General features: G+C 42.0%; 1 protein-coding gene across 2 annotated transcripts in view; it reads left to right on the top strand.

Moving 5' to 3' along the window:
• The window catches only part of C5AR2 (complement C5a receptor 2), a 35,512-nt gene extending 29,466 nt beyond the window's left edge, over window positions 1-6,046 (top strand). For both annotated transcript variants that reach the window (XM_074306936.1, XM_074306935.1), the window contains exon 2: window positions 2,777-6,046. In XM_074306936.1, coding sequence (XP_074163037.1) covers window positions 2,798-3,832 — 1,035 coding nt within the window. In that variant the 5' untranslated portion in view covers window positions 2,777-2,797 and the 3' untranslated portion in view covers window positions 3,833-6,046. The remainder of the gene's footprint in view (window positions 1-2,776) is intronic.
• Window positions 6,047-12,103: the final 6,057 nt, after the last annotated feature.

The raw sequence follows: 12,103 nt of genomic DNA, 5'->3' as shown, positions 1-12,103 counted from the left end.
CTGATCTGGTACAGTGGGGGAAGGGAGGGAGGGGAAATAGGGTGTTGAAATCTCCCCGGACTTCCTCTTTCTCCCCCTTTATGCCCCACCTTCTGCCCAAACCTTTCCTGTTGGCCTGCTCATGAGACAGCTCTCATTTGCGTTTGGAACCCCTTAGCCCCAAAACAACCCCAGCCCCAGCCCCCAAGTGGCACCTCAAATAGAGAACTCCCTATTCAGCTGAGGCAGCAGCTCCTCAGTTCTTCCTCAAGGGAGTCTGTCTTGATTAACAAGAAGTTTTGTCTTATCTGAAAGTGGAGAAATTAAACTCCCTGCAACTTCTTCCGTGGGATGGCCCTTCAGAGGGGTCAGCAGACATTTGCTCTGGATAAGTATCCCTGGTCCCTGCAATATAATTTCCTATGGCAATGTGAAAGGTTAGAGCTGGGGGGAAGGCGTTAGAACAGGGGATGTCAGAGCTTGGAGGGTCTCAGAACAGGGAATGTCAGGGCTGAAAAGTGCCCTGGGATAGGGGATGTCAAATGTCAGGGCTGGGAGGCCCTTAGAACAGGGGTTGTCAGAGCTGGAAGAAGAGATATTGAATTATGAAATGAGGCATTGGCCGAGATGGTCTGTGAAGTCCCTGCCAGTTTTTGTTCTATGATTCTCCTTCTATGTTTTTTGATCTTCTATCCTGTGCTTATTCATCTGGGGGTACCTCATATTGTCTTTTATTTTTTGCTGAGGAAATTGAGGTTAAGTGACTTGCCCAGGGTCACACAGCCGGGAAGTGTTAAGTGTCTGAGGTCAGATTTGAACTCACGTCCTCCTGACTTCAGGGCTGGTGCAGTGGATACTGCACCACCTGCTGCCCCTACCCCATACTGTCTTTCCTAACATGTGGTACCCAGAACTAAACACAATACTTCAGGCAGACTTGGATGGTCTTAGTGAAACTAATAGCAAGGGGCAGCTAGGGGGCGCAGTGGATAGAGCTCCAGCCCTGAATTCAGGAGGACCCGAGTTCAGATCTGGTCTCAGACACTTAACACTTCCTAGCTGTGTGACCCTGGACAAGTCACTTAACCCCAGCCTCAGGGAAAAAAAAAAAAGAAAAAGAAATTAATAGCTTCCTCTCTTTGAATACTTTATTACTATTTTTCAGAATTCTATTTTCTTTTCTTTTCAAGTTCCCATTTTGTCCCTCCTCCTCCATCCAAATCCCCATGGAGAAATCAAGAAAAAAATAACCCATTATCACAATGTATGATTGTACATGACAAATTCAAGTGCTAATCATAACTCCAAATTTATACTTCGAGTCTTCATACCTGTTTTCATTTTGAATCCATCACTTCTCCATCAGGAGATGGGCAGTGTTAGGATTCTTACAAGGTGCTAAGTCATTGGAATGGATAGAGACAATAATTATCTAACTTAGCATGGTTCAGTGTGATTGAGCTGATCCTACAAGGAGATGCTATGGGCCAGAACTTGAAACAAGGTCCTGAGTGGAATTGAGGAGAGAGTGGTTAAATCTAATTTAGCATTGATTTAATGCTACAACAAATAATGGTTTCCTAGTGATGTGATGTACAGCATATAAGCAAGAAGCTCTCAGGGCCAGACCCACAAGCCCACTCTTGGAGGCGGAGTCAGATTCATCCCATTTTCCACCTTTGTGCTGGCTGGAGGCTGAAGGACAAACCTTTGGATTCAGAGACAATTGGAGGGAGCTCTTGGAACCCAGGAGAGAGATAGGCCTCTATTAGAGCTATCCGAGCCCCAGGAAAAGAGACAAGAATTAAAAGGAACAATAAAGGATTTGGACTTTTTAACTCCTGGCTGAATTTGAGGTGATTATTAAACTGAACTGAAACGAAGGCCGCTCCCAGAAGCTCCCCAAGAAACCTGCTCACAGAGAACATTATATTTTAGAGAAGAATATTACAGGGTAGGATGTTTCATCATGAGTTCTTTCAAATTGAAACTTATTTTCAATTAAGGCAACCCAAGATTATGTTAACCGTTTTGCTTATGACACCACACTGCTTATTTTTTTCTTTTTCTTTTTTTTTTTTTTTTAAGGCTGGGGTTAAGTGACTTGCCCAGGGTCACACAGCTAGGAAGTGTTAAGTGTTAAGACCAGATTTGAACTCGTGTCCTTCTGAATTCAAGGCTGGTGCTCTATCCACTGCGCCACCTAGCTGCCCCTCACACTGCTTATTTTAATCATGGTTATGGTTCCACTAAAACTCCCCTTTCTTTTTCACACAGGGGCTATCCAGATACATCTTGGCTATCCTACCTTGGGAACTCAAGTATAGGCTTTTACAATTAGGGACAGAATCAGCGCTCTAGCCCATCTTCTATGCTCCTTAGATGGTACTTTCATGGTTACTCATGGCTCAGATCTTTTGGGATTTAGTTTTGTGCCTGAATGATCGGAGAAGTCCCTTTCTCTTCACCACTATTAAAGGAAGACCTCACACTTAATAGTCTGAGAGAACCATTCTAGTGGTTCCAGTTGGTGACTCTTTTTTTCTTTTACTCAATCTTTGATCTCTTCCTCCCTGCATCATAAATTCATTCATCTTCTATGTCTTCATCCAAGGCCAGACGGACTTCACAGAGATGATTCGGAAAGAAATATGTCACCGATATAATTAGATTAGGTGACTTTTTAGGTTCATCTAAATCTGAGATTCTATGATTCTAGTAGATTCCTAATGTAGTTCCATGCCTTATTTGCTAGAGTCTAAAGTAATCTCCATATGATTTTCGTTTCCTCTCTCAGGTTCCCTTGGGTGCTGTGCACATGACTGAAATGGAGAATGCCTCAATAAGCTATGACTATGAGGATTACAGCCTGGGTCCTCACCTGCCTGTAGACTGTGAGCCAGGTGGTTCTTGTGGCTCTTTGAATCCTCTTTGGCTCTCTCCTTTGTTTCTCTATGCTGCCGTTTTTCTAGTGGGCGTGCCAGGAAATGTGATTGTGGCTTGGGTGACGGGGGCCACAGCACGGCGGTCAGCCCCCTCCATTTGGTTCTTGCACTTGGCCATAGCTGACCTGCTCTGCTGCCTGTCCCTGCCTCTGCTGGCCGTACCGATCATCCGTCAAGGAGACTGGCCCTTTGGCGCAGCTGCCTGCCGCCTTCTGCCCTCAGCCATTCTGATCAACATGTATGCCAGCGTCTTGCTCTTGGCCGGTGCCAGCATTGGCCGATGTCTGGCTGTGCTTCGGCCTGGCAGGGCCCAGGACCGTCTGTGGCCAGCGTGGGCGGGCAGCGGAGTTGCCTGGGTGCTGGCGCTACTGCTCACTTTCCCCTCCATGTTGACTCGACGACTTCACCAGGAATACTTCCCAGAACGATTGGAGTGCGTGGTGGATTATGGTGGGTCCCGTGGGGTTGAGGGAGCTGTGGTTGGCATCCGCTTCATTGGCGGTTTTCTTGGGCCGCTGGCAATTGTGGCCAGCTGCCATGGAGTCCTGCTGATTCACCTGAGAGGGCAGCCCAAGCCCCAGACCTTGCGACTCTTGATCTTGGTTGTGATTGGCTTCTTCCTCTGTTGGGCACCTTACCACGTGGTAGGGCTGGTGATTGCGGCTGCAGCCCCTCACTCAGCGCTCCTGGCCAGTGTTCTCCAGGCTGAGCCCCTCGTTATAGGTTTAGCGATGGCCAACAGCTGTCTCAATCCCACCTTATTCCTGGTCTTAGGCCGGGCTCGGCTCCAGAGGTCCCTGTGGGCTGCCTGCCGCCTGGCTCTGGGTGAGGACACGCAGGAGGATGGCGCAAACAGGCCCAGAAGTAGCAAGTCTTCTAGCGAAGCATTCGTCTCAGAGATGGTCTAAATCGAAGAGTGTCTGTTTGAATCTTATACCGACTGCTTGCTAAGTGAGTGACCTTGGCCAAATTCCCAACACCTCTCAGTTTTCCATCTGCAAAATGAGGGTTCGCGAAAAAGTTACCGAATTGCACATGCCAGCCAGTCGAGGACAGAGGGCAAGAAGCCACGTGTACAACAACATGAATATTCCGGTGTGTTTGCCATTTCTGTCATGACCTGGAACTGGTGACAAGCGAGGCATATTTCAGTGGGGGAACAACTGACCCGTCATGCTGTAGAACCATGGTGGGACTTATTTGTTTCATAAGAAATGAGGAATATGACAGATCCAGAGAAATATGGAGTCACATATGAACACAGTGAAGTGAGCAGTCAGGAGAACTAATTCCTTAATGGCCAGAATGATTGTTTGAGGGGAGATAGCTCTAAAAGATCTCAGAATCTGAGGCGGGGACCATGAAATGAACCTTCTGGAAGGGTTTGGGGAGAAGGCAGATAGTATCAGAAATGGGGAAAAAATAATCAAAAATGCAGCGGATGCTATGTATGCATAGCGGATGCTATGGCTCACTCTCCAAACTGCAACTGGACTAGCAGGGCAGGTCCGCAGAGAGTGGCTACTACTTCTCCTTTCCTGATTCCTTGGTAGTCTTGAAGAACTGTAATTTCTAATAAAGGCTACTCATGAGCCCCCATCGGGTGTGTTCCCCTTAATATCATATAATCAGTTTTTTTCTCCTAATATCAATTAGCTTTTATGAAGGGATATTTACCGAGAAGCAAGGACTAAAGTACAACCATCCTTTTCCCTTCCCTCCATCTCAAAAGCCTTGTTTGCAGCTACATGGAGTATCGGATAGAGTGCTGGAAGACTTGAGTTCAAAGCCTCAGATATTTACCAGCTGAGTGATCCTGGGCAAGTCCCTTAACTTTAGTTTACCTCAGTTTTCTCAAGTGTAAAATGAGGATAACAAGAGTACTACTTACCTCTAGGGTTGTAGTGAGAATAAAATGAAGTAATGTTTATAAAACCAAAGTGTCTAACACATAGTGGGCATTTTACATATATATATATGTATGTATACATATACATATATAATATTTGTACATTTTTTATTCATTTTACATTTAAATAAAAAATGAGAAAAGGAAGAAACATTTCCAGGTACATGAAGAATCATTATAAAACAATGTTTCCATTTTAAGAAAACCTATATAATAAATGCGATGCATTGTTTTCAAAGCTACCCAGCTTTACTTTGTTTACTTTTAGGTTTCCTTTTATTCTCTATGATGAAGTAAACTTTATTTTCTCGGTTCTTTTCCCACTCCTAAAGAAGGCGACAATTAAATATATATACAGATATATAAATATACGTATTTATACAAAATATTTCACATACATACTCATACACATTCTAGTCATATTTCCATTTGTCATCTCTTTCTCTGGAGGTATTTATCATCTTTCTTCAGAGGTCCAGGTTTTTCTTTGTTGTTGTTGTTGTTTTTTAATCAGCCAACTCATCATTTCCTTTACCCAGCAGTATTCCTAATACAATCACATCCTTTATGAGAAACTGGCTATAAAATTTCCCTCCCAATTTTCTGCATTCCTTCCACTCTTGGCTATATTGGTTTTATTTATACAAGACATTTTAAATTTAAAATAATCAAAATTATTCATTTTACACTGCAACGATGCTCTTTCCTTATAATATAATTTAAGGTCTGATACTGCTGATTCTCCTTCTTTATTTCCCTCCCTCCCTCTTCTCCCTCCCCTTTTTCCTCCCCCCCCCTTTCTTTGAAATTCCTGACCTTTTGTTCTTCCAAATGAATTTTGTTATTATTTTTCTAATTTAGTAACATACATTTTTAATAATTTAATTGTAATAGCATTAAACAAACAGATCTGTTATTGTCATTTACTATATTGGCTTTATCTACCCATGAATAATAAATACTGCTCCAATTATTTAAATGACTTTATTTGTATAAAAGTACTTTATGTTTACATTTGTATAGTTCTCATGCCTATTATGGCAGGTATGCTCTTAGGTATTTTATATTGTCTATTTATTTTAAACGGTCTAAAACTATTGAATAATATTGATAGCCCATACTGTAGTTTCCCTATTTTCTTCTTTGATTATATTTATCTTAGCTTCAACTGCTTTTTTTTTTACATAATAAAGTCTATTCAAGCCTTTTATCCGGTCTTTATGTGTCTCTCTCATTTTTATTATATTTCCTGATAGCAAGATATTATTGAATTCAAAATTTTAATCTGTTGTTTCCATTTTATGTATAAATCCCATTCACATTCTAAGCTATAATTACTTGCTCTGTATTTTCCTCCTATTTTCCCTTACTACCCTTTTCACTCTGTTTACCCTATTCCTCCTCTAATTTGCTTTTACCCACGACCTTGACTTCTTATTCCTTAAACTACCCACCCCTGTAAGAGTTCTCATCCTCTCCCCCAGCACTATTACTTTGACATCTTATTTCTTTCACACACACACACACACACACACACACACTCACACTCACACTCACACACACACACACACACACACACACACACTCACACTCACACTCACACACATATGTTCGTTCCCTCTTTAAACCATTCCTGATGAGAATAAGGTTCCAGCAATACCCATCCTCTCTCCCTGACTTGCTTCTTCTGTATCAGTCCTTTCAGGCCTAATTTATTCTCTACACAGCTTTATTTATTTGAGTCATTCTGTTACCTCCTAAGCCACAAGTAGGGCTCCCAAATATGCTGTCCCACAAATGGCCTTGTTCTCTGTAAGTAGCTACAAACTATTGCTGTCTTTTCCTTCCTGGAACTGAAACCTGCCCTCCTGCCCACAGCCAGCAGGGTCCCGGCCCCTCTGCTCCTGCACTCCCCAAGTGTGGGCTAGCTCCTTCTCCCCCAGCCATAGCCTGGGACCTCAACCTCAGCTGTTCAGCTTTTGGTGTCCTTCCACAGTGGGAGACTCTTCAGTCTTCTTCTACCCCCACATTGTTGGTGAGGGGAAAGTTGGAGGCTGAGGCTGCCTCTGGGGTTTGTTTACAGATTTCTCAGTCAGTCAAATCTCCCCCTTTAGAGATTGAATGTCAATCAACACATGCTATATTTACTTTTTTTAATGTCTTTTTTCTGTCTCGTGGGTTTTCCCTTTTCTTCTGATTTTTCTCTTCCAACATGATTCATAAAGTAATGTACATTAGGGGCAACTAGGTAACACAATGGATAGAGCACCAGCCCTAAAGTTAGAAGGACTGGTGAAATCTGACCTCAGACACTTAATACTTCCTGGCTGTGTGACCCTGGGCAAGTCACTTAACTCCAATTGTCTCAGGGAAAAAATGTAAAAAAAGAAATGTGCATTAAAAAAATTAATATACATGGATAACCCAGAAAAAAAAAGAAAACAGTTTAAAAAGGGGGAAACACACCCTCCACTCTAGGTCCATGGACAGCTGGCAGTAATTGTTTTCCCTGATTACTTAATAGGGAATTGTTTGGCTGTCAAAAATCCCCTTTCTTTCATATAGCCCCATGATCATGCAAAACAAGAAAAGTGTATTTGAAGTCAGTTTAGATACTCATTCTCATTTCTTTCTCCAATTCTAAAATTCTGAAGCACTTTTTTTTTGGGGGGGGGAGTGGGGCAAAAATCTCCAAAGATTGGCCCAAGATGAGCTTAGGAGCTTACTCATTTAGAAGGGCTGTGGCAGCTAGTTCTAAGACAGGAAGATCACTCCCAAAACACCAAGTTTCTTTGAGAAGAAAGCAAGAGGTCTAGGATAGGGTTCCAGAGACCTCTAGGAACTAGCCCTGCCTTCCATCAATGTAAATAGGGCTAAGGCCCAGGCAAGAGATTAGTTTAGCTTTCAGGGTCCTAAAAATCTTGGCCTGATCTGGGCGTGCTAAGATTGTCTGCTTTCTCTCCCACTGAGCAAAAGGAAGGTGGGAGGTAGCCCAAATACTTAGGCAAAGTGGGCCTTCAGACAACTCTCCCTCCAGGAAGCAAGAGAGTTAAATGTTTTATAGCTTCAGTCCCAGAAGCCTCCAAGGCTGGACCGAAGACTCATGCTGCTGCTGACCACTTGCTATGATTATAGAAAGTTGCTATAAGAGGAAAAAGCAAGGACATGATTATAATATAATCAGGCAACACTGATTCTTCAAGGCCTCATTCTGAGAGCATATACACAACAGGATAAAGCATCCTCAGCTCTGACAACCAATCATGCAGTTTCCACCTCATGGCCAGACTCGGGAATAATAAGATGGGAAAAAAAGAAACAGACCTGGAAACTGAGTCAGAAGGATCCCACCTTAAGCAGAGGCTAAAGTTGTCCTCTCACCTCTCACCCAGATAAGACATCCACCTGTGAAGCATCCCTCTGATAACTTATTGCATATTTCTTTCAGATGGTGGATCACTGGCTTGATGATCTGTCAGGCAATCATATCCAGATTTGAAACTCAAAACAATATTAGTTACAGTCCCAAGAGATTTCATCTTAATAGCAAATTTCACCAATCAGAGGCTTCAGATCTATATTAAAAAAAAATCTTACAAGCCATTGTACATAACCTATCATATGTGCCAGAAAAACAATCAAAACTAGTGCAGGAATATCAGGTTAAAATTCTGCTCTAGGTTCTTCAAGAAAGTTATAGATCATATTTGTTATCCTATTCATTAAGCAAGGACACCATTATGCACTTAAATAAATATTCAATAATTTGCTGGAGACAGGTGGAGACCTTGGTAGAAATAATTACTTTCAGAGAACTTGCAGGCCTAACAAACCTCTTCAAAGTTTCTTGCATCGCTAAGCAGGGGAATCTATGATACTGCCTCAAAAAAAGACCTTGCAGCCCTAGACTTGAAAAATAAAAACATTTAGTTATTAGCATCATGTAAGTGTAAGCTATTCCTTTAACAACAAAAACAATTAATGTTAAAGTAATTTCATTTTACTGGAGGGGGGAGGGGAGAAGGGGGAGCTCCAGTGAGGGCAGTTTATTCTCATTTCTAAGAAGCAGCCACATCCAGTGGGAGGGAGGGAGGGTGAGTTAAATCTTCGCCTTTCCAAGCCCACAGATCTTTGCCATTCATATACAAGCTTCTGACACATCCAATCCTCAGAAGACCCATATTTTGGCCAAATCATCCCTCCTCCAAGGTCTCTTAATGGCCTATGATTTCATCTGTTCATCTTTTGTAACTTCCTGCTTATGTCCGGCCATGCTTTTGTTACAAAATGTACCCTTAAAGTAGACTCATCCAGGTCTGAGGGTTCCAGACCTGAGCATTTTCTCCTACTTTCTTTCAGTCTCTCTAAGAACTCAGAAGGGGATTCCTCCTTCCCTTTCATTCTGTCAAATGCCTCTTTAGGTTCTGTGGTTTGGGCATTGCACTCTTAATTCCTATAATTATTAAATCCCTTAGGTCTTGCATATGACTCTGATAAACCTCACTGTTATGGTCCCATCAGGGTCCCGATTGGGGCATTTCTGATCAGCTGGTACTACCCTTGCTGTGGGAGGATGCTTCCTCTCCCATTCCACCATGGCCACCCTTCTCACTAGAGTTCTCTCTTCTGGAGAGAGTTGAATATTTAATATAGATATTAACTCATCCAAAGTATATATGTTAAAGCCCAGAAACTGATCTCATTGTTCTGATAGGCCCATTCGGATTTACCCCTGGATTATACCCGCACAACTTACCTGACTGGCCACTTGCTGTCCGGCTTTGGAGACTTGTGCTCCCTTTGTATTTGGATCCCTTTCTTCAGTCCATACTTCACAGAATGGGAGGCTGAGGGTCTGATCTCAAGGACTGTCAGAGAGAACCCAACATGGCGCTTGCCCTGCATCAGAACCCTAGCCCTCTCTCTGGAAAGTCACAGATCCTGGACGAGCCCCCCTAAACTGTGTGGGACTGGTGCTAGGCCCCCTGACCCAAACTGACTAATCAGAGGCATCTTCAGCTATAAAGAGGACTCATTTATTCGGTCCTTGCAAGAAGAGACTCAAGCACAGCTGAGCAGACCCAAAGCCTCTCAGCTCCCATCGCCCAGCATTATGCCCAGGCTCGTGAGCTGGAAATAGTGAATCTGGTTAAATAGCAAAAGACCCAAGGCTTTTCAATGGATGGGCCAAAAAGGAAGTAACCATTATTGACCAATGGTCAGCAATGTTGTCTACTTTCTGAGTCCCATAAATTCCTGGAGTTTAGACCTAGGGTCTGACCCTACACAACACTGGGAATAGGTCTGACCTAATCCATCTCATAGACTTTTTGAGAAATCTTGGTTCCATTCACTGAGGAAGACAATTGCTTTATCCCAAAGTCTGTTTATTTCTGCTGTTCTAAGCTCCCCTCTGAGGAGATGCAATATTTTTGTGGAGGAAATTTAGAAAGTTGAAAGGTTTTTTTTTTTTTTTTTTTACTTTGCCATTTTCCCAGAATCCCACTAGCACTAAATAAATAATCACGCCATTCTTTTCTCTTTATTCTTTTATGTATGAGAAAGGACACCCCTACCTTGGGCATACCTGGAAGCAAGCCCACCATGCTTTCTTGTGAGTTTGTAATAGGGAGGAAATATTGTAGTGTTCGAAGGACTAAGCCCTCTTTTGTCAGTCCTTTTATTATTGTATTCATTGAGTTTAAATTAAATGTAAATGGTTACTAAACAAGTTTTATATCTGATGTTCAGTATTAAGTTTTCAATAAAATATCTAATTTTAAAATATTAAATCAAGGGGCTTGGTGTAGTGAGTGATCCCTTATGTCACCAGTGTCTAATCAGAATCCAAAACCTAAAACCCTTCAATTCTGATTGGGGGGCTAAACTCTCTGTTTCCTAGAAATCCAAGAGGTGGAGACGAGGAGGGAGAGAATTTCAAGGTTGGAGGAGAGCCAATGAAAACACTAGAAGTTTGAAGATGAAGTGCTGAAATCTGGAATTATGCCCAAAAAGTTATCAAAATGTGCATACCCTTTGACCCAGCAGTGGGCTTATATCCCAAAGAAATACTAAGGAAGGGAAAGGGACCTGTATGTGCCAAAATGTTTGTGGCAGCCCTTTTTGTAGTGGCTAGAAGCTGGAAGATGAATGGATGCCCATCAGTTGGAGAATGGTTGGGTAAATTATAGTATATGAAGGTTATGGAATATTCTTGTTCTGTAAGAAATGACCAGCAGGAGGAATACAGAGAGGCTTGGAGAGACTTACATCAACTGATGCTGAGTGAAATGAGCAGAACTAGGAGATCATTATACACTTCAACAACAATACTGCATGAGGATGCATTCTGATGGAAGTGGATATCTTCAACATAAAGAAGAGCTAATCCAATTCCAATTGATCAATGATGGACAGAATGAGCTACACCCAGAAAAGGAATACTGGGAAATGAGTTTTGCATTTGCATTTTTTGTTTTTATTCCTAGGTTATTTTTACCTTCTGAATCCAATTCTTCCTTTGCAACAACAACAACAAAATTTGGTTCTGCATATATATATTGTACCTAGGATATACTATAAGATATTTAATATGTATGGGAATGCCTGTCATCTAGGAGAGGGGATGGAGGGAAGGAGGGGAAAAACTCAGAACAGAAGGGAGTACAAGGGATAATGTTGTAAAAAAAAAATTACCTATGCATATGTACTGTCAAAAAAAAATGTTATAATTATAAAATTAATTAAAAAAAAAAAAAGAAGATGAAGTGCTGAATCACAGAAAGGGGAGTGAGAGAGCATGAGGTGTAAGAAGCCTGGAAAGAAGGGGACTACCTTGAGATTTCACTGATATGGGACACTCTCAGATAAGAAGTCTCCCTCTACCAATATATGTTGCAATTTATAGTCAGAGAGAATTGCCTAAACTCGAGACACTTAATTCAATCAATAAGCATATTAAATAGCCACTTAATCACATTAACTAATTGCCTAGTTAAAGATCTAGGTACTGTGGTTAGCACTGTGAAAAGGAAAACAAACCGCATACAGTTCCTGTCCCCAATGACCTTATTTTCATTTTAATGTCTCTTCAATGGAGAGCCCTTGGCCTTCCAAAAAGTTGCTGCTAATAAAAGTTTGTTGAATGACTAACTGAATGTCTCCTGCCCCAAGTTTCCTGAGATCTAGGCCTTTCTGTCATGGAGATGAGGACCCCATTGGCTTTCTTCTTCTCTCTCACACAATGGATAGTCCAACATCTGTCATAAAG

Source organism: Sminthopsis crassicaudata, chromosome 3, assembly GCF_048593235.1.
Source record: "Sminthopsis crassicaudata isolate SCR6 chromosome 3, ASM4859323v1, whole genome shotgun sequence".
Taxonomy (NCBI): Eukaryota; Metazoa; Chordata; class Mammalia; order Dasyuromorphia; family Dasyuridae; genus Sminthopsis; species Sminthopsis crassicaudata.
The sequence above is the reverse complement of the archived record's forward strand: the minus strand, read 5'-3'. Positions and strand labels throughout refer to the sequence as shown.